A 23,050-nucleotide genomic window follows, 5' to 3' on the forward strand; every position below is an offset into this window, starting at 1 on the left:
TATGAGTGCAGAGTATGGGGCCAATCCGCGCTGCCTACGAAGCAGCGCGGGAAGGGGTGGAGGTCGGTTCTCAGGGAACCGGCCTACCCTATGGCCGTCTAGCCATTGACTAGCAGCCATAGGATTGTGCCATTAAGAGCTCAGAGTTTGCCTGAGGATACCTCAGTGGGGGACATTCGTCAGAATCAGTGTGTTAGGCATATCCCTCAACAGGCAAGTCAGCCCCTATTAGACACACATCACATGGAGAGTTTCTCTCCCTGCAGTCCTGTTGTTGCAAGACACATAATTAGAAAGTGTATGTTCATGACCAAACATTCTGCTTGGAACAAGTTAATGGATTTGTCTCCCACTGAGCTTCTGAAAGTACATTTAGGTGCAACAATCCAGCAAAAGTTACCCATGATTAAGTCCCATTGAAGTCTCAACTAAGACCCATTTCATTGCTCTCAACAGGACCCTGATATGATGCACTTTTGCTGGATCACTGGCTGTAGCTCAGTGGTACAGCAGGCAGTCTATCAGCCTTCCCCAATCTAGTGCCCTCCATATGTTTTGGATTGCAGCTCCCATCATCCCTGACCATTGGCCATGCTGGCTGGGGTGGACTAAATGGCCTGACTTCATAGAAGGCAACTTCCTGTGCTCCTATGGATTGTCCTCTGTTTGTATCCTGATGTGACCTCAAAAGAATAGCTCAACAAAAACGTTTCAAATCCAGGTTGAAATTGCTGAACTAGAATTTACCAGTAAATTTGACTACATTCATTTGTGCTTAATTGGGACCATGGGTTTCTTTGTACTTACTACTGGTGTTAAATTAGCATAGAATACCCAGGAAGATGGCATGATCACCTGCAACTGAATGAGTGGCAGCTTCCTATATATGGGCACTCAGTCCTCATACATTTCATGGCCTTTTAGCCCCACTGCTTACATTTCTTGCTCTCTGAACCCACGTATAGCTTCTATATCTACCTCCTGAGGATAATACTCCATGCTGTGTACAAAGGAGGCTCTATGAACGTCTATGCTACAATAGAGTTCTTAATCTTTACTTAACAATATTTAATTTTCAACTTTAATTGTTCTCGAAGTACTAAACAATAATTTATAGGTAGATGGTATAGCCCTTTCAAAAGCAGATCTGGAATACCATCAGCTTTAAGATGCCTCAAGACCTGTAGGAAATTAATACCCATAAAATAAAAAAATATTTATATATATTGTTATTTATGTATATATTATATACATTACATGTACATGTTGTTGTTGTTCAGTCGTTCAGTCGTGTCCGACCCTTCATGACCCCATGGACCATAGCACGCCAGGCCTTCCTGTCCTGCGCTCTCTCCCGGAGTGTGCTCAAGTTCATATTCATTGCATCCGTGATGCTATCTAGCCATCTCATCCTCTGCCGTCCCCTTCTCCTTTTGCCTTCAGTCTTTCCCAGCATCAGGGTCTTTTCCAGGGACTTTTCTCTTCGCATTAGGTGGCCAAAATATTTGAGCTTCAGCTTCAGTATCTGTCCTTCCAGTGAGCAGTCAGGGTTGATTTCCTTTAGGATGGACTGATTTGACCTCCTTGCAGTCCAGGGGACTCGTAAGAGTCTTCTCCAGCACCACAGTTCAAAAGCATCGATTCTTCGGCACTCAGCCTTCCTTATAGTCCAGCTCTCACAGCCATACATTACTACTGGGAAAACATGTACATATCTGTATATAATATGTATACACTAGGTTAGCTTGACCAAGGTTTGAGGCCTTTATAAAAAAAATAGGAGACTTGAGCAGTCCGATAAAAAGAAGAGGAAGTGGTGAAAAGGGACACAGTAAAAGGAATTAACAGCTAGCAGAAAGGCACATGAAGTCAGTAACATCAAGGGATGAGGGGAGACTGGGGTTTTGTGGCCAGACTATGCCAGGCAGTACAGAGATGTGTCATCTTATCATTAAAGACATATTGTAATCAGAATGGGTGCATGCACATAGTAAGGGTGCAATTATCTTGGGTGTGGCAAATGGGGGGGCGGGGTGTTCTCGATGAATAAAGTTCACTAGGAAAAAGGAGAGATCACAAGTGATGTGATGGAGAGGTACAAATAGATGTGAAGAGGCAGGAGGAAAAGGACACTGTAGCCCAGCCTTCTGCCTCCAGATGTTTTGGACCACATTTCCCAGCATTCTTGGCCATTGACCATGCTGGCTGAGGCTGATGGGAACTGAAGTGCAAAACATCTGGAGGGCACCAGGTTGAGGAAGGTTGCTGTAACCAATCACATTGATGATCATGCTCAAGAGTGGAACTATAAAAGTAAAGGGTAGACAGCAGGTGAGATCGCCCTGGCAGGGGGTCGCCTCTGCTAGCGGAAAGCTGTAGCATCTGGTAATGCATATGCTGTGTTTTTGTAAGCTTGTAAATTGTGCCCTCATCTCATGTTCTAAACTTTGTTAACAAGAATCATTCATGTTATTATTCATCATTGCCTTATATCCCACCTTTTCCCCTCTTGCAAGGAACCCGAGGCAGCTTACATGGGCTGCCTCCTCTCCATTTTATCCTCACAACAACCCTGTGAGGTAGGGTCAGCTGAGAGCCAGTGACTGGCCCAAAGTCACCCAGGGAGCTTTATGGCCGAGTGGGGACTGGAACCTGGATCTCCGGAGTCCCAGTCCAACATTCTAACCACTACACTGCACTGGGTCGCATGGTACCACCTTCTTTCCATTTGTCACGTATCAATGTGTTGCAGTGCTTTTTTGGGAATCAGTAAAACACATAAAATGCTGTCAGTAGGTGTTTTTGGTTTCAACAACTGTGCTGTTGAAACCCAAGAGCAGCTGGTAATCAAGAAGCTAGTTTTCTCCTGGGGGTGGGGTTCTAGGATCCATCTAAATTTTTATTTCTTCTATTCCCCTACCTGTGCATTGATATACTTATCTGTGCAGCTATCTGCAGGGCGCTCACTTTGGCAATACAGCCCAAATGGACCATTTTGGTTCCAGCTCATTCAGGAGGCATTTTTTTCCTTAAAAAGCAAGCCAACAAACCTGGCCTGACATCCAGGGTTCTGAGAATTAGAGAGAAAACAGCAAAGACGAACACTCCTTCCTGTTGCAGGGCCTAACGCCGCCGTCCGTCGCCCCTTCTGGCTCTGCCACAAACATTAAGCACACTAATTAGCTGCTTGCACACCAGCCAAAAGGGAGGATCTTCCTCAAGCAGGCCCAGGAGAGGAGTTTCATTTCCTTCACTATTAGCCCTAATGAGGTGGGCTGGTTGCATGGCAGCCATTACACAAAGCAGCAGGAAAGCCGTTCGACATCACCCACCGGCTGCACACACGTTTTGTCTGGAAGCAAGGTGGCCAGAACCGTACACAATACACAAGGTCGGCCTCCACTGTTAATTAATATAGCAACATGACGTTAATTTATACAGCAACATTTCCATCCCTTATCGCCTGGCCAAGTTACTTGTTGCACCGACGAGTTTGCCGTTTGTGAAGGGTGCTGGACCAGAAAGCTGCAAGCTCAAAAGGGTGGCTTTGTGGTATGCAGCTCAGATGCCAACTCTGCCTTATCCATAGGTTCTTGGGCAATTTTCTTTTAGTCTTGCCAGTTTGCCTTCTGGAAAATGAGCGGGGGGGGGGGGGCGGGTCTGAGCTCCAAAACACAAAACCGCTATTTTGTTTTCTTTTAATTTTAACTGTTCTTTATTTCATTTCCATTTTAATACATGTACATTATCTGTCTGTACAACTTTGTTCAGCAAATGCATAATACATTGTACAACAATTTACAAGTATCCATGCTACTCTATTAACGGTGATAAGATGTACACATTTTATTCTGAAGAACAAATATATAACCTAAACTACACTTTGTGGCTGCAATTTTTTAAATATTTGAGAACATGCATTACACTTCGTTAATACATATACCTTCTTTTTTGTTATTTTAATCATGTATAGTACCTTCTTGTGTTCTATGATAACCAGAGTTCTGTAGTGAGAGGGAACACTCTATCGTCTCTTAGCATTTGTATAAACAATAACACTGTACCATTCTTCCAAAAAACTGTCCTTTTTTCTTTACAAAACCACTGTTTTGAATCTCCAGCTTTCTGCTCCAACACCCAATTCACAGAAGGCAAATTAAAGTAACTTGGCTGAGGCAGAGGTGGGATCAAAGCCTCAAATGCCAAATCATGTATTTGCTCCCGGGAAGGGCAGGGAGCCTGGTGGGTGTCAAGAGAAGTGTTGGTGGGCATATTGGTGCCCAAGAGCACCACACTGGAGACCCAAGGTGTACAAGACAAGCGCAGCAAGCATTAACAGCGGCAAAATTGGCCACAATGCAATAATCCTAGCCTTGCTATGGTAAACACACCTATAGTAGGAGAGGAAGCCATTGTCTTGATTCAGACCTAAACAAATATAATCTAACTTGGGGGGCGGGGGACACATGCCAGGTGGCCAGGGATCTGGTACATTTAAGGGTTGCGCAGGAGAGCAGAGCGCAATGCCAAGCTCAAGAACTTAACATCCCTCTGAGCTTGCAAGGAGCCAGTAAGGAGGGGAGTGTCTGCCTACCCACAAGTATGTATATTCTGTAGGAAGATTCAGCTCTCCATCCAAACAGGCACCAAGTCTTGCCAAGAGCTCAATGCCCAGGAACAGTCAGATTTGTTTTTGTAAAATGTAACTTCATCGACAATAAATCAGAAAGTTGGAAAAACATTTCGCAACGGAAAGCAGAAAAAACTGCCAGTGCCCAAAGCAATGATGATAGGTGGTTGGCCTAAGCAAGAAAGCAAGGAACTGATTCCTGGCAGATGGATGGGTCGGCTCCTGCACAGGATGGAAGAAAAGCGCCTTTTCCTTCCCAGCTCAAAAATGGTTATTCAAAGGGGGGAAGCTGGGCACTTAAGGCCACATAAAGCAGATGAGATGGTGAACTTGTCTGTGCTGAATGACTTCAGATTGTAGACAAGGGCTCAAATGAATGTCCTTTAAAAACAACAACCTGCATACAGAAAACTAGGATGTCGGTGAGAGGGTTAGAACCCTTCTCCCTGACACATTGGTTTTGTGTGCAAGGAATGTTTGGGTATGGAGGAATTTTCCATCATATAAGCTCCCATGTGCTGCCAGACCACCTCATCTGCTGGAGAACTACACCCAAGTCTGGACATGTCCCAAACACAGAGCCAGGAAAGTAAGATAGCATTTTATTCCATTTACATCCTGCTTGTTTAGCCAAATGCAGACCTCTCAAACAAGGTTACCTGGGGCAGGTAGGCAGAAGAACACTCTCCACTGGATTCCCTAGCCTCTCTGCTTTTGTCTCTCTTCTTTTAAACATCTTTCCACGTCTTTGTACTTTACATTCTTTTCTCTCTCCCAGCTTTCAATGTTCTTCTGGTGTCCATCCTCAGTTTTAAGACCACCATCTAGTTCTTCTCATTTTTTATCTCTGCCTCTCTTATCTAATTGTGCCTTACCCTGTGGAACTCTCCCCCACCTAGTAGTCATAGAACCACAGCGTTGGAAGGTACCTCAAAGGTCATCTAGTTCAACCCCTGCCAATGGAGGAAAATCTACCATTACAGCATCCCCAGTAGGTGGCTGTTCAGCCTCTGCTTAAAAACCTCTAGCCAAGGAGCATCTAGCACCTTCCAGCGCAGCCTGTTCCTCTGTCAGACAGCTTGTACCACCAGAAAATTCTTCCTAATATTTAGGAAATCCTTTTAAAATTTGAACCTGTTAGGTCAAGGTTGACCCTCTGGAGCAGCAGGAGACAAATATGCTCTCTGCCATCTATAACATGACAGCTCTTCACATACTGGAAGATGGCTACCATATCACCTCTTAATGGTTTCTTCTCCAAGCTGGATGTGCCCAACTCCTTCAAATTTTCGTCACAGGGCTTATGCTCCAAGTCCCTCACCATCGTTGTCACCATCCTCAGGGCAGTTCGAGTTCATTGATATCCTTCAGATAGCTCCTTTCATGCTTTTTTCAGATCCTTTCCTCCTCCATTTCCCTTTTAGCTAAATGGCCTTTCTGTCTGAGGTTTTGATCGATTATAATGTTTCCTTCAATAATTGCCCAGCACTTAGTGATGTATAAACATTTAACCAATATTATTACTTGGAGCTGCTGTAGCCAAAGCAGCTAAGGGTGCAACCCTACACATGCTTAGGAAGAAAAAAGGTCTAGAACTCCCAGCGTGCCCCAGCGAGCCACGCTGCGAGTTCTAGGACTGTTTTCTGTCTGAACATTTCATTTCATGGATATTTTGTTATATTATGATATTTATATATTATATTAACGTGCATAGGATTGCATCCTAAGAGACTTAGAAGTAACCAAGGTCCAGAGGCAAAGAGAAAAGGCCAGAGGCACACGCCTGAATTTCCAGTTTTAAACTGAGAGTTATCTGAGGCCAACAGAGGACCAGCACGTTAGCACTTGGCATCATGTTAACTTAGCATCATATTGAACGATAAGCCCTTTGACTACTTCAACGTGAGAGATAAAGAAAGCCAGCAACGTGCTGTGGTTAGGGCAGCCTTCCCCAACTTGGCGCCCTCCAGGTGTGTTGGGACTACAGCTTCCATCATACCCAGACAGCACGGGGGCTGGGGATGATGGGAGCTGTGCTCCAACCCATCTGGAGGGTGCCGGGTCTAGGAAGGCTGGGTTAAAGTGTCGCGCTAAGTGTTGTTTCAGTGCCTTGAGCCAGTCACTCTCTCACTTGGCCTAACCTCCTTCACAGGGTTGTTGTGCAGATAAAATTGGGGGGAGGGGCAATGTTCACTGCCCTGAGCTTCTTAGAGAAAGGGCAGAATATAAATGTAATAAATAAAAAAACATTAACTAATATCAATGGGAGGCATCGCAAATGGCCCAAGGCTCTTTTCCAAGCCAGCATCACATTAAATGTAGATTTGTGTATAAAAGAGCCCACTGGAAAGAGAGATGTCACTTGGAAGAATCTTAGAAATAAAAACTTCTGCAATATGAACCACTAACCATTTTAACAATTGTAATTGAACTTTAGTTGCAGCGGGCCACAGGCTGCATCAGAGACCTTAAGAGCGCAATCCTATACATGTCTACTGAAGATGCAAATCCCACTGGGCTTACTCCCAGGCAAGTGGTTACAGGATTGCAGCCTGAAGTTAAACTCCCATACTGGAGAGTTGGATTCAGGCTCCTGGCAAGCTCTCCAGTTCAGTGCAGCGGTACCAGAGTAGCTGTGAGTGAGCTGTGACTAGGACGGCCCTACGCAAATCTTGTCTCTGCCACAAAATGCTCACGGCGGCCCTCTCGGTGGGCGTGCGTGGGGGAGATGAGCATAGGATAGTTATTGGAAGGATGGTAAGAGCAGCACTTTATGAGCTTAGGAGAAGCTCTAATATGACCACTAGATATTGTCAGTTGGAGGGCAGAGCTCCTGTACCTTCAATGCAGGACACTGAATCTCTTTCAGCGTGAGGGCCGAATTCCATTTCGGAGAAGCGGGGGGGGGGGGGGTGTCCAATGGTGGTGGTGCGGCCAAAGTAAAAGGAGTGAATACAAGCCAAAATAAGAAAACTACCAGCATTCTTTAGCTTAAAGGTCTTCCTACCAGGAACCAAGTCTGGATTTGGCCAGATTTGGTGGGCTGGATTTGGCCCACAGACCTGAGGTTCAGCACCCCTGCTTTAACAGCTGCCCAAGAGGCAGAAATCCAGCAGGTGAAGTGATCTCCATCATTGCATCTTCAGGCAAAGGCTAAGCTGAACCCACTGAATTTCTGTCTGTGCCTAAAGGCAGAGGGACCCACCAGGTAGAGAGGGCGAAAGCTGTCCATGCTGATTTGATTCTTCCTGCGGGGGAAGCGCTCTTCTTTATCTTGCCCAGTCTCTCTTGCTGAAAGCTCACCACCCTTCCTCCATCTTCCCTCCAGAAAGCCTACTTGAATCAACACCTCTTATCTCCTTGTGAAATGATGTGTAATCTAAGGGAAGGGAAAAGGTTTTCCCCCAAAGATTTATGCAGTTTTCATGACATGTTGGAAATATGATAAAGCACTGAAAACCTCACTCTGTTTTTGGGATCTCCCAGAACAAAGACAAAAGAAAAACCTCAGATGCACCTCTGAAGTCAACTTTAAACCATGACTCTATATTTAAAGTATCTTTACCATAAAGACTGCAGAAATCAAGAGGAAATTCCACAAGACAAGAGATGTCTGAAGGTCAAGTAACATTAAAGAGAGAGGAAGGAAGGCTATTAAGAGCTCTACAAAGGATAATGACCTCATCTGGACAGCAAATGTATTCCAAGAAGAGAGAAGGGAAAGTAAGTAGAAATCAGTAGGTCTTCCTCCTGCCACCCAAACGCCCATTTCATGCGGTCAAGGAACACAGTGGCTGTTTCCACAGTAGACATCTTTAATGCTGCCAAGGCAGTTTTTCTGCAATTAGCTAGAAGCAGAATTAAAATGATGACTGAACACAGCACTTCATACAGAACTACATTATCCAGCAATGCCTTTTCCCCCCACGGTCAAGATTCTTCTATAATGTTAACTCACAAGAAAATCCAATTCAAAGCTCCGTTCCAAAGTTAATAAAAAGCTTCCTGTTTACAGCTACTACCCATTTTATTGCTTATTGTTCAGCACGACACTAAGATGATTAATAGACTGTTTATTAACCAAGTACATGTTGAAGCATGTTGACAAAATATCTTCTTCAAAGGGCTAAGTTTTCCTAATTTCAAAAAAGGTGATTCTCCAAGAGGTACAAGCAGGTCTGATTGTGAAACTCGTATCAGTCATCTTAACATATCCCCAACTTGGGAGAAATAACCAAGGACAAGCTTGCCATTTGGGGTTTTTAATGTATTTATTTTGAAAACCGGTTTCTTGTGAAAGAGTACACTAAAGAGAGCATAGATTTTCCTTTGTCGACCATAAAATGTGGACTGCCTGCTGTCGGCCAGCACAGAAGTGTTGGGGCATGCACTGAGCTGCTGGCTGCAGCAGGAACATCCTCCGGGTGGCTTTCCAACTTCGGACATAGCGGCAAACTCCCTTAAGGGCCACAGCCCTGAGAGAAGGAAGGGTGAACAAGGCAAACCGTTAGTGCCATTGGCAGGTGTTCTGCATCCACGTTGCCCTTCTCGCAAGGAGCAAGGCCTCCCGTTCAAGTTCTGACCAGCCCCAGCCTCGATGAGTGGTGGAGATGGAATGGCAAGAGGCGCCCTCCACGGGCCATTCTTGGAGATACGCTGGGGTCAGCCTAACCCAGCCCTGCCCACCCTGGTGCCCTCCGGATGTGTTGGGCTACAACTCCCATAAACCCCAGGCAGCATGGGCAAGGCTGGGCAACCAGTCGGCCAAAGGGGTTTGTTGGAGCAAGCACCTTGAGACCAACGAGTTCTGATCTGCAGATTGGCTTGCTAGTCATGCAAATGATTTCAGTGATTTTCTTTTCTTTTCTTTTTTTTTAACACTTCTAACAAACCTGGCTTTACCTTATGGAGTAACCACCCCAAACCATCTAATTCAGCCTTCCCCAACTTGGTGCCTTCCAGATATTTTGGACTTCAAATCTTATAATGCTGGGAGCTGTAGTCCAAAACATCTGGTGGGCACTTGGAGAAAGCTGATCTAACCCCTCCACCGTGAACTTGCATTTTTCCCCACAGACCATTTTATCCTCACAACAACCCTGCGAGGTCGCTTAGGCTGAGAGTCAGCGACTGACCCAAAGCCACCCAGTGAGCCTAATGTCTGAGGGGCTCTGCCCAGTCCCAGCCAACACTCTACGCACCAAAACACACCAGCACTCCAGCTGGGCTGGGTGAGTGCTCAGTGCGACTCAGCCCGCTGGGAAGCCCTTCCTCTCTTACGTACCCTTGTCTCCTAATCATCAATGTATTCAAAAGGCTCCGGGGGCTCTGGTTCCTGCTCCTCCTCCTCAATCTTTGGCCCATGAGCCGCCACAGGCTCCACCAGTTCTTCGGTGTCCTCGCTGGTGTCTCGCAGGACAATGATGCCACCAATGGAAAGCTAAACAAAATGGAAGCACCAAAGGCCACACTCATTATTGTGCACGCTGGATTTGGAATCGTATCACTGTCAAGGGGAGTCGCACGATCCGTAAACCAGCCAATCCAGTGCAGAGTACAGGGCGGAGGGGCCACCTGCACCCCAACCCCAATTTAATTACTGTTGCAGTTAAGTGTCAGCTGGCTGAAGCAAAAAGCCCCCAGTTCAGCATGGTGCCTGGCAGAGCGACAGCCAAAGGAGACAGGAGGGGGCAAAGACGTTTAGTCTTCCCTAGGGTGCAAATGGATGGTAGACAAGGTGGATCTGGCCCACTGACCAATACCTGCCTGAGGCAGCCCTTCCTCAGGCGATACATCTGGGGCAGCAGAGCAGGAGACAGACCAGAGGGACACAGACAGATTAGTCTCATGGGGGAGAACGCTCTCACAGGAGGTTCTCCTGCACATGCTGCAGCGAGAGCAGCGGGAGCCACAGATGGCCCGAGACATTTTGGGGCCCATGATGGCTAAATAATTACATTCTAAACGTGGTAACTGCTGTTTTGCTGTTACTCGATTATTCTGCCAAAGTGGACTGCCACATCCTGCCTAACGGCCGGGCTGGCTCTGACGGAAGCTGTGCCAAGAGCCCAGCGGGCACTGAGGGCCACTCCTGCTCCTTCCAACGAGGCCTGTGCACGTGAGTTTCCCCTGCCACGTGCCCCTGAGCGGGAACAGGGAGGGGGACGCTGGGGCTTTCTGCCTTGAGCACCGTGTCTTGGGGCAGCCCTGACATCCACTTATCGCCTTTCCCCCAGGCCTTTTCCTTAATGTGATTAAATTGGCTCAAGCGCTGGAGGCCGGCCCCTGCGTCATGGCGTGAAGAGGGCCCTCGGTGGAGAGCTGTGGCTGTCACGCAAGAGGGAGCAGGACTTACGGGCTTGAACGGCTGGTAGCGGCAGCTCTCTGGCATGGTGAGCACCTTCAGTTGGGCGGGCATGACCCGGGCGGGATTGTCGAGGATCTGGAAGGACGGCTCGGGCTCTTTCTTCTTCTCCTTCTCATCCTTCTTCTCCGTTTCGTCCTGTTTGGGGATGGGGGGAGCAAAATAAACCAAATGCCCCTGAGAAGGCAGAACACGGACGAGAGGACAACAGCACTTGCCCATCAACACTGGGGCTCGACTTCCCCCTTTACGTGTCAGCACTGGTGCCTCGCTTGCAGCAGAGGCTAAGAGGGGTGCAGAGACGGCTCTGCCGGCCCCCGCCAGTCCTGCTGGACTTTCCTCCTCCACCTCTCTTTTCCTGTGCCATACCACAGTTATGGCACCTGGGTACCGGCCATGACAGCACTGCACAGTGCCCACGCGGTGGCCGGCACTACAGGCCAGCAGCCCGCGCAAACCACAGGCCTGCAGGTGCAGGCCTCCCAGGGCATGGGCTGCTGCCACGCCACCTGAGGGACACTGCCCACATGCCCCCCCCCCCCCCGAGTACCATGGCTCTTCAAGCTCAAAATGGGAAGGCTGGGACAGCTCAACGAGTTGCTTACGCAAAGAGAAGGAAAGCGAGCAACAGCATCTCATCCTGCCCCATCCCTAGCTCAGCGCTGGTGTTTTCCTGAGCTATAAAGCTGTTTTCAGAGATGGCAGCGGCGAGTAATCGTCTGGGATTTATAGCCCCCCTGGAGGCTATTTCAGGTACACTTTCCTCCCCCACCTCCCCGCCTGGTGTCTCCAAAATTCTGGACAAGACCCCTTCTTCAGTCTTCTTAAAATAACTCCGGCTATGTGTCATGTCCCCCCACCGCCACCCCAAACACTCTCAGGTACGCTACCCCGTCACTTGTTTTGACAACATGGAAGGAGGGCATTACATTCCCAGACAGCCGGGAAGAAGAGGTCCCTGCACAATAGCAGACACGCAGGCAAGCCAGCCTCACAGGCCAGAACTGCAAGGCGATCAAGCCAACTGGTGTAGCGGAAGGGTTTGAGCTCTTTGGGGTGTGAGTTCTGCCTCAGCCATGAACTCACAAGGTGGTCTTAGGGAAGCCAGCATCTCTCAGCCTCAGCAATGATAACGCCCCATCTTGTGGGGGTGCTGTAAGGACAAAAGCATTATCAAAGCACTCACAAGTGCCAAATTTAAATGCCAGATCCAACTGTCCAGCTCTAGAACTGTGTTCAGGGCCTGGCGCTGGCCTGTATATCTGGGGTTCAAGCACACCTGAATGCCTCTGACAATAGGGCACAGTGAGAATCTCACTTTGATGGAATGCTAATCCTAACCTGTTGACACTCCAAGCAAGACCCATTCTTTTCTAAGAAAGTGGGAAGAGAAGACTTACAAGGAAGAAAGGATTGCTGTATTTCATCACTGAAACTATGAAGAAACCTATTCCTTTATTGTGTTTAAGTAGAAATTGTTGATTGCACGTATTTAACTAGAACTATAGTCATGCTCTTAAAAAGCTGTTGTTGGCAAAAGCCACAGACAGCGATACGCCAGCAGGAAGGAACCACTGGAGATTCATCTCCATCTAAAAGTCAAATGGAAAAAAACGGTGTGGATAGTTACGGCCTGCAGGACTGGGGTTGGGACTTCCTTCCCCTGCCAGGAGAGTGGCAAGTGGAGAGTGGTCCCTGAAGGCGAGTCTAGGGTGATACTTGTTCCCTTCACAGAGGTTAGAACTTTAGAGGTAGATTTGCATGGCACCACTCTGAGATCTTGTTCTGCGTTGTTAAAAGCTGAATTTTCCTTCAGGAATCTTTGCTTCTGGCCTTCTCAGTTACTCTACACTTAAACAGCATATTTGTTTGTAATTATGGCACTGTATTTGTTTTAATGTTTTTAATAATGTTGTATATAAATGTTTTAGCAACTATTATGTATTATAATGTATATCATGCTGTATTTTAATATGTTTAAATTTTCTTGTCAACCACTTAGAGATATTTTAAAATATGGTAAGTGGTATGTAAATCCATTAAATAAAATAAAAACGCGTATTTTAAAATATGGTAAGCAGTATATCAATCTAATAAATAAATACATAAACAAATATAGAAGAACAAAGCCCTGCGCCTGTCAGCTCCTGCCCCGAATGCCAGCTCCAGGTTTTGGTGGGACCATGGGCAAGATGTCTTCACACACACGCACAGCCCGCTGTAACTGCTGCGTCCATCTGCTTGCCCTCTACTTCTGGGCCCAAGTTGCACCATCCTCCGCAAGGAAAGAGCAAGACAAGGGGAAGCTGCTGGCCCTTTTCCTTGCTCCCTTCACTGCTCACTCACTCAGTGGGACAGAACAGGCGGTGGCAGCAAGGAGGAGAAGCAGTGGGGTCAGGACTCTAGGGGTTGGCAACTGGCTCCCTGCAGGGGTGGAGGCCTCAGCGGGCACCCAACTACGCCCTGACACTGGCTCTGCACCTACTCCGCAGAGTACAGGACAGATACGGAAGCACCATTGCATGGTGCCCGCACAGCAAATGACTCAAGGAAATGACTCAAGCCGCAGGATACAAAGGAAGGTGGAAAACCCTAAAGGCTCAAACTGTGCGGTGGAGAGAGGGAATCTATCCTGATCCCAAACACTATTATCAGTTAAAAGGGAGGCACCTCACTCTCGGGGGGGGGGGAGGGGTGAGTGGCCTGGGCCAGTCCTACCAGATGAAAAGGATGTCCAGAGAACACTGAAAACAATTTTCAGCATACAGCAACCTCCCCTTTTCAGGGCTGGGTTTCCTGTCTGCAGAACGCACTGCAGGTCAGCTTGGCCACCATAAACCAAGGCTTCCCTCTTCAAAGCAACATTTCTGAAGGACTCCTCATCCAGTTTTGCAATCTTGCCCCTCTGTTGTCCATTTGGAAGGCCACTCTTCGAACAATCCCAGTCCTGTTTTCTGTAATCACTTCTTTGCCCCTCTTTGGCATGGCTTCAGTATCTTTGGCCTGGAGCCACGGGGCTTCTGTGGGTCCCAGTGAAAGGCCTGGCATTGGGGTGAGCACAGAAGGACCAGGAGCAGAGAGCAGAGGAATTCCCTGCCCTGCTGCCCACAGCTATTCCTTTGCCTCCCTTTCCATGCTTAATAGATTCTAGACACCACAGTCTCTGCAGAGCCAGAGTTTCCTGCATGGTTGGCAAAACATGGTGGTTCTTTGGATAAATTTGTTCAACTCAGATCCCACCATACAGCCACTGTACAAAGAGCCATCAAGATATGGGGGGAAGCCACACTGATTCATTCTGAGACTGCTGGATTTCGCGTATAGCTACAGCCTTGCTAGTGTGTTACAACATGACGAAAGTTGGTAGTTCCAAAATTCTTTGCTCCTCTGCTGAATGCAGCCTCTGTCCCCCTGGCCCCAGTTTATGTTATTATTGCTGTATCCCTAATGGGCCTAGGGTCTAGAACAAGTTTTACTTGTTGTTGTTGTTTTACAGTTAAAAACAATGTTTGTCAAAGTATTAACTTTTGACTTGATGTCTTTAACAAAATATTTGTATACCAGGTACATTATGCAAAAGATGGTAGATAGATTTGTGAATGAGCAATCCCCTTCATTACTAATTTGTAGGAAAGGCAGAATCCCTTTTTGTAAAGAAAAAAAACCCAAACCCAGTGGGTATCTTCTTTACAACAGGTAGCACCCAGAGTGATGCACAAAAAGCAAGTCAACAGCAGATATAGCATAACAAACCTAACAATAACACACATAACTAGTCCTAACACTGAAAACGAACACAGCTTTAAATGAAAAGTAGAGCACTAAGCATTAGAAGCCTGCCATGTCTCCAAACCCTGCAGTTTTGATACCACTACCAAGAAGGCCTTGTCACTTGTACCCAGACATCACACTCCCAGTGGTGTGGGGATGGGGAGCAGAGCTCCTGAAGCAGATGTAGGCCTCTGCCAGATTCATATGGGAGAAGGCAGTTCTTGAGCTAACCTGGTCCTAGGCCAGGGATAAGGAACTATTTTCAGCCTGAGGGATGAATTGACTCCTGACAAGGACAGGCCAAAGAGCATGACACTGCTGGCATGAGACCCCCTCACCCGGGCTCCAGACAGTGAGCTTCCCTACCCTTCACTTTCCCCAATCAGAAATGATATGTGGCAGGTAGGGATGTACAGATTTGGTTAAATCCGTTCTGTCCTTGTTTCATGGACTGTCAGGTGTCTTTTGTTCCATCATACGCTCATTGACGGAGCAGATTTTCTAAAATCAAAATTTTGTTCTACTTGCACTAATTCGCATTTGGCGTTACTGCACATTTGCAGAAATCTGCGTTGCGTTAGTTAATGTGGGCATTAGTGCTAATATGAATTAGCACAAATCCCCACCCCCAGTGAAAAAACAGTCCACAAGTCAGAAGAAGCCAGTTTGCTGTAGAATCCACAGGTCAGATTCACAGAAATCCAAACTCATTTGAATCCGCTGTGGATTTCTCCGACATCCCTAGGGGCAGCTAAAGTTGGTTCTGGACTTCACCAGCACCTCAAGCTGTCCTAGGCCTCTAAGGGCTTTCAGGTTTAACAGCAGCAAGGTACATTGAGCCTGGAAACAATAAGGTAACCAATGGAGTTGAAACAAGACTGGTGTTAGGTGATCCAATTACTGGGCTCCACACAACAACTGGGCAGCGGCATTTGGGACCAACTGCCATTCCCAGACCGTCGGCCTGCGTACAGCAAATTTCAGCAATCCAATCCAGACGTAACTCAGGCGCAAGCGACGCGGGCCAGGTCCGGTTTTCTCCTAGGAAAGGTGGCAGGGGGCAAGCCAGCCGAAGCTGGTAAGAAGCTACTGCCATCACTTGTATGAAGAACTTTAGAGGGGAAGGGCCACAGCTCAGCTGGCAGAGCCTCTGCCTTGCATGCAGAAGATCCCAGGTTCAATCCTTGGCATCTCTGGGTAGGACTGGAGAGCTGCTGCTGCCACTCAGTGTCAACAATACTGAGCTGGATGGACCAACGGTCTGACACAGTCTCAGGCAGCTTTGTATGCTCCTATGTTTATAGAGGAGGAAATTCTGTCCCAGCTTTTGGAGACATACAAAGTTCTGGCCACGATGCTATCTGTGTGCCTTTCCTACATAACTGGGAAGTTAATGGCATGATCATTTAATGTTGTTTCCCTACTGATTGATACTGAATGGAGCCAGAGGTCATGATTAATGCCTAAAGCAGCCTTTCCCATTGGCCATGCTGGCTGGGAACAACGGCAGCTGCAGCCCAACACATCTGGAGGGCACCAGGTTGGGAAAGGCAGGCCTTAAGAACCACTGAAAGAGAGGTGAGAGCTTGTTTGCTGCCAAAGGCTGGATAAGATGACCTCATTGGTCCTTCTTATCTCAATGTTCCACCACAGCATTCCTGGAAGATACTTTAGATAAGAGAATTAGAGACTCACCACTTCCATTTTCTCCTCCTCCTTTTTCTCTTTTTCCTTCTCTTTTTCCTTCTTCTTAGCTTTTGCAGTGATGGACAGCACAGCAGTAGATACCTGAGAAGTGCAACAAGAGGCTTTCAGAAAAACAGGCCCATAATGGTACCCAAGAGGCAAATGTGGGCAGGCAAAGACCCTATAGGAGGCGCAACTGGAGACTGAAGAGGGCCTACAGAGCCTCCAAGACAGGGGAGGGCAGCACATGGCCGCAACCCACCCACCCCGCCCCCATCCTCCAGTATGGCCCTGCTGCGGAATTTTGGCGGTATGGTGGTGGCAAAAAAAGGCGGTTTGCCACTGAATTTCAGCAGTGAACAGAAGCTTCAAAAGGACAAATAAGCCCACAAAAACGCACACCAGCGGACACCAGGGTTCAGTGCAAATGAGCATGGAGGACAGAGAACCATTTGGCAAATCTGTTAGCCTACCAACATTCTGTGTCCACTCCCAGGTTTTGAGCTGCTTTCAGAGCCAATCCACACATTATTTTTTTAGATGCGCATACACCATAATTATTATGAGAGTGCACACCTAAAAGTGTAGTGTGTGAATGAGACAAACATATGTTTGGAATGAGCGAGGCACACATCATCAAGTTAGGACTGGCGGTGGCTGCCAGCCATACACTCCTATGGCAAACTTGTGTTTGCTACCAAGAAATGTGTACAAAAGCCCAGAGCAGAGCGCACCAGAGTTTTGAACTCAGGGCCCCCAAAGAAGCGGCGATATCAGCATTTATTCTGTCTGCCTTCAAAGCCAGAGTGGCTGAGGCTTTTCTTTTGGGCCATCACGCAACAAGGGACATTTTTTGTCTGCCAGCTCACACAGCCAGGGGCCAGGCCTCAATAGGGCACACAAACCTTTTCTTTCTCCTTCTCTTTCGGCACCTCCAATGGGGCTGGGTAGGCAAACGTGGAGGGCTTGACGTTGGATCTGTACTGCACTTTTGGCATCTGAAAGAGGAAGACAGTTTAGAGGGCATCATTACAGGCTCAAGGCAGAAACCAGTCAGCAAAGCGACGACCTCATGTGGTGGGCTCGTGGGGAGATGCACACAAATCACGTAAAGCATAAACGCTTCCTCTGGCACTCTCCGGAAGCGCCGGAGCCATCAGCAGGTGCGTGTCCCGTTGAAACATCATTATTCCATTAGGAGACAATTTAGCCTGATGAGGCATTTTAGCTTTCTCTCGCTCCCACATGGTACAGCACATTGTTGATGCTCTGATTTCTTTCCTGGCTTTTACATCTGAGTTATGACTGGGCAAGCCAAGTTTAAAGCAGGGCTACACACGCAGAAAGCACGGAACTGGTACTGGGAACAGAATTCAACATGTTGAGAACCTCAAGTTTAAAAACACACACACAAAACTTTGAGCCCTTATGGGCTGCAGAGATAATGGTTGCAGAGGTGGAAGTAGCATCTTCCTAAGGCAACGGTACAATAAGAAGCCTGGAAGGAGCTTCCGGAGGGCATTGGGAAGAGACCTGGTTTTGTGCCAAGTAATCCACTCACCCTTCCCAAGGATTTCAGTCCCTTCCCATGGATTTCAGTTGCAACTTCCTCCCCAGCCCCGCTGCCTGCCACAACTTCAGAAGACAGCTGGAGCTTGCATGATTGAGGACTGTGGATGGCTCCAGCACAGCCTTTTCCCTGACATGCTAGTTTTCTATGTGCAGGGATTTTTTTTCCAGGGTGAAGAGTTTAGTCATGTAAACTCCCACTTGCAGCCTGAAGTGGTAGATTTCAGAAAATGGCCATAGGCCATGTTGTCTGGGAATTATGGGAGTTGCAGTCCAACACAGGGCACCAGGCTGGGGAAGGCTGCGCTAAGGCATGTGAATTTCAGGTACAGGGGTTTCAAGCTGACTGAAATTTTGTTCTAAAACTCTTTTAACACCATGGCTCTCATGGAGATGTCCTTGGAGTTCACTTCAGAAATCCAGGTGGAGAGGAAGGGACACCACCCATCATCCTAGAAGCCCCTGAAAATGAGCCCTGACTGACCCAGCCATAACACTGGCTTGGCTGGCCATAAGGCCACAAAAGAAGCTCCAGGGAACATCCATGTTCAGAGAGAGTGTACCTCTGAATTGCAGAAGCTGGTGGACAAACGATGGGCCAAGGGCGGAGCGAGGGTTGCCTTCATATGTTGCTCTTGAGCTTCTTGGCCACAGTTGGCAACAGAATGCTAGGACTAGATGGATCCTGGATCCTTGGCCGGACTCTTCGTGCATTCTTATCCGAATGCGGCCCAGGCAAGAGCTGCAAGCCACACTGCCTCCTAGTGCCATATGGAGATTGCTGGGTCACATGATTCCTCCAGTGAGGCAGAGTAGCCAGCCTTGTTACTATATTACAAGACTGCTCAGGTAAGCGGACACTGGAGAGCCAGAACTGGGCTTGAGAGAGAGGATGCCTTAGCAAAACAACCCAAAGCCAACTCTTCCCAACTTGGTGTAGAATGAACACACAAGGGTACAAGTGGTGATTCATTCACTTTTATGTTTCTTAACTCAAACAGACCTTGGGGAAGTTCATCATTCCCGATGCAGACCAGCAGGAATGTTGGCTCATGAGCCTGAAGGTCTTTGCAAGGAGATGAAGAGAGGATTTTTTCTACAGTCCCCCAAAAGATACCTAAGCAAACTCCCAGAGGTAGATACTTCAGGTAAGATCCCATGCAAATCCTGGGTCATCTTCTGGTGGTTACAATGCAGGGGCTGTGTGTAAGCCATGATTCTACTGGAGCACAGAATGTGACACTGGTTGCTGAGCTCCGCTTCCTGAGAATCACAGCTTCCAATTAAAAAAAAGACATGTTTCTAGTGCTCTTGATAGCAAAGATATGCTTGAAAGCGTGTGGACGATGCCTGGTGAACCACAGAATTCAGAAGAGATGCCAAACAGGATCTGCAGTGTCGGGTGAACTGAGTAACATATACCTGTTACTCAATTCAGTTTGCTGTCATTGCAGAATCTGGGTTCTTTTGAGAGAGCATTTCAGATTGATCTGATTTTCCAAGGACAACGTACACAGAGCCGTGATTACAGGCTACACACACAGCAGTGGCTCTTCGCTCCTGCCCAGGTGCTGAGCAGCTTTGTGCAACCAGCAGAGGGGCGCTTCTCGGTGAGGGAGGGGCTTCTTGCCATGTGGGCTACTTCAACCCGGCAACTCCGTCTGTGCCCAGCAAGGATGCATCTGCCGCTCTGTGAAGTTCTGACAAGTCCAAACGGCCATAGCTCTGCATCTTTAGGATTGCGTACAGGTCTCCACGTCACAGCTTCAATGGACTTAGAGATGAGCAGCAGAGCACCTGCCTTGCTTGCCAACGGTTCTCAGTTCAAACAGCATGTCTAGTTAAGAAGGGTTCGCAGATAACAGATGATCCAACTAAAAACCCTGATGAGTTATCAGTGGCCCGACTCATGTACGGCAGATGCATATGATCAGTTAGGCTTGGATTTACATCCCTTTGGCATCTCAGCATGCAGAAGTTCTCCAGTTAGAGATCTCAGGAAGCAGGACCAAAAAAGACCTTTCTCTGCCTGAGATTCTGGTGAGCAAATGACGGTCAGAGTAGCTAATACTGGGCTAGACAGACCTATGGTAGCTTCAAATACTCACACGATAAAATAATGCAGAATCTGTATTGCAAATAAATTATTCAATTTAAGCCACAGGTGTCAAACCTCTTTCAGCCCAAGGGTGAAATTCAATTTAGGAGAAACTCTCAGAGGCATAATTCATGCTACCTCTGACAGAAGCCTCTGGGTTTTGACCGGGCACTACTTACACATTCTCAAACTTTTATCTACAGCCATAAGGGCTAGAAACTTTAAAAAGAAGAGATCCTCAGGATACAAAGATGACTGGTGATGCAGCTGCAAGTACAAGGAATACAAAGAGCCCTGATTCTGTCCATTACAAGAAGGAAAGCGGAGGACTGGGTTTTGAGGATGGCAAGAGCTATGCATATTAGCAGCAGTTGTATCCGAAATAAAGCCATCTCTACTCTCCAAGCTGGAAAGTCATTTTTCCTCAATTGCCACCGGGATAAAGCCTTGCAGTGTTCAGGAGGACATTGTAATCTCTGCTCAGTATGCATCTCCTCCCCATCCCGACACCTTTACTGGAGAGAGGCGAACTTCACAAGCTACCCTTAGCTCTGAATCTTCAACTACCTATCCTGAACCTGCTGATTTACAGTCCCTTTCTTGAAGTTGCCAGGAAATGGCTCCCCCTTTTTCTCAAACCTACTGGCTGAGGCATCATGTTTTCCGTAGCTGGGAGCACATTATCCTCTCCATGGAGGAAGCTTGAAAGACTGACCTTTCTGAGTGCTGATGTGATGTTGTGCTTACCGCTGACTCCTTTGCCCACAGGAATCAAACAGCATCCAAACTTAAGGAAACAGGAAATGGTTATACTCCACAAATCTATTAGAAAGCATGATCCAGAAGAGGAGAGTTGAGCTGCTTAGGGTAAGGAGGTGCCTGTGGATACAAAGGGGATGCTGGGAATTTAGACTGCGAGCAGAAGAAGGTTTCCCCAAAAGAATTATGGGTATGAAGATCCTGAGTTGCAGTCCAACCCATCTGGAGGACACCAGGTTCAGAGAAGTCTGCTTCAAGGGAGCCAGGGGGGCGGGGAGGGGGGGAGAATAATTTATTCTGTTTTTCTACTCTGACCCTGGAAATCTTGATCAGCCAGCCACCTCTCTGCCACTGCATTTTCAGGAAGCACTGCCCACACACTTTCCAACACGTCTTTACAGCCATAAGGGTTACTGGGAATTTGATTTGAATGAAAGCTAAAATTCTCAGGAAGATGAATTCTGTGCCTGATGCCCAGGAGCTTTATTGTCTTTTTAAATGTCATTGTTAGTGTTCGCTGCTCAGGAGCTGGAGACAAGACAGGGTGTAAATGTTTTTATTTGTTTTATTTTAAAACAAACAAGTCAATTGTTACCAGCTTGCAAACTTAGGGGGACTCTTGGGTAAGATATTTTGCCTTTCATGAAGAAGTCACTGCCAGTTAGGAACTTAGTGTGGGCACCCAACTGGTGTAGTGTAGAATTTCAGAGCTTGTGATCCACCAGCCTCTGTCTCTCAAGTACCAGGCAGAATGATCATACGAAGTCTAACAGAAGGGCTATCCAGCCAGGGCTGTCTCCTCCAGCTGGCAGCAGCTTCTGAAGTCTCAGGGAGAGAAATATCTTTCCCAGCCCTGCCATCTGGGGTCCCTTCACAGGACAGGTTGGGGACTGAACCAGGGACCTGCAGCATGCAAATTATGTGCTGTACTCAGAGGAAGCTGCCTTTCTGTCAGTACTGACTGCTCTGATGCAGCAAAGGCTCTCCAGAGTCTTGGGCAGAGACAAGGATTGTCCACCACCTGTTAGCTGATCCTTTAAAAAATAAATAAATGGGAGAGACCCGAGATTGAACCTGAGACCTTCCGCATACAATGCACGTGCACTACAGCCCTGCATAGGTACCACAACATGCAGAGATGAAATCACAACACCCAACGTCTGAAAGCAGAAACTCCAAGCACAAGGCAAGGCCAATGTTATTGACTGAATTACCTTCTGCAAGTGCCCACCTGCACAAGAGTTACCCAGAGCTCCTCACTGGCCAGGCGGGCCAGAGGGTATTCTCAAACATGCAGAATAGCGTATTACCAAGCAGCTGGGCCGTCGCTCCAATCGCCCTGATGCCCATTCAGCCCTGGAGTACGTACCTTGAGGTCTTTGTTAAGGCCGATGACGCAGGTCGGGGTGAAAGCCAACGACAAGAAGTGAGAGAGTGGAAACCAGAACCAGAACTGGGTGAAGACCAGAACTCCAACCACTGAAGGCATGTGCGTGTGTCCAGTTCTTGACTGCAGAGAAATTGTGACATTGTGGCCACCTGGGGAGGTGTCACAAAATGAATACTGTAGGGAATAGTCCTTGGATTTACAAGGGATCAGCAGAGGCAGGGCAGTTCCACACAGCTGAGGCAGATCCCTGCTTTCAAAGAAGTTCGATTGGGGAGGGGGTCTGGGAAGGGCCGGAGGAGGCCAGGCAGTAGAAAGAGAAGCTCGCTTTCCTCACTCCCACCTCTTGTCTCTCTGAGCAACTGGACCTAGTCTACTGGGGATGGATATAGACCACTGATCAAGTGCTAAACCACCACCGTGAGCATGTAGCCTCTTGGAAAACCAGTAAAAACATGAGATCAGTTCTGCTAGGTCAGTCCAAGCATCCTTCCTCTAGTCCAGTTTCCTGTTTCCAACAATGGCCAGAGAGATGCCTCTGAGAACCCGTAAGCTGGAGATGGAGGTAACAGCCCCCCCCCCCCATTTGCTTGCCCCCAACCCCGGCCGCATAAGGAATTCTGAGGTACACTAGCTGGGAATGCAGAGCTATCTGTGTTTAGCTTCCTACGTGATATTGGCATGATATTTAGTTCTCATGCAGATCTATTATGGTAGAATGTCTGGCAAAATGGTAACCTGACTCCACACCATCCCTCTGTGTTCCATTTTTAATTTTCTGTATAT

At 47.5% G+C, this 23,050-nt stretch overlaps 1 protein-coding gene across 1 annotated transcript in view; it reads right to left on the bottom strand.

The window, feature by feature from the left end:
- Window positions 1-8,430: 8,430 nt before the first annotated feature.
- PSMD1 (proteasome 26S subunit, non-ATPase 1) overlaps window positions 8,431-23,050 on the bottom strand; it is a 135,235-nt gene continuing 120,615 nt past the window's right edge. The window contains exons 20-25 of the mRNA XM_084847736.1: window positions 22,247-22,416; window positions 17,357-17,449; window positions 16,461-16,553; window positions 10,986-11,132; window positions 9,915-10,070; window positions 8,431-9,105 (exon numbers count right to left, since the gene is read on the bottom strand). Coding sequence (XP_084703862.1) covers window positions 9,924-10,070; window positions 10,986-11,132; window positions 16,461-16,553; window positions 17,357-17,449; window positions 22,247-22,416 — 650 coding nt within the window. The 3' untranslated portion in view covers window positions 8,431-9,105; window positions 9,915-9,923. The remainder of the gene's footprint in view (window positions 9,106-9,914; window positions 10,071-10,985; window positions 11,133-16,460; window positions 16,554-17,356; window positions 17,450-22,246; window positions 22,417-23,050) is intronic.

Source organism: Heloderma suspectum, chromosome 3, assembly GCF_057233095.1.
Source record: "Heloderma suspectum isolate Gila_16-S chromosome 3, 16-S_ref, whole genome shotgun sequence".
NCBI classification, from domain to species: domain Eukaryota; kingdom Metazoa; phylum Chordata; class Lepidosauria; order Squamata; family Helodermatidae; genus Heloderma; species Heloderma suspectum.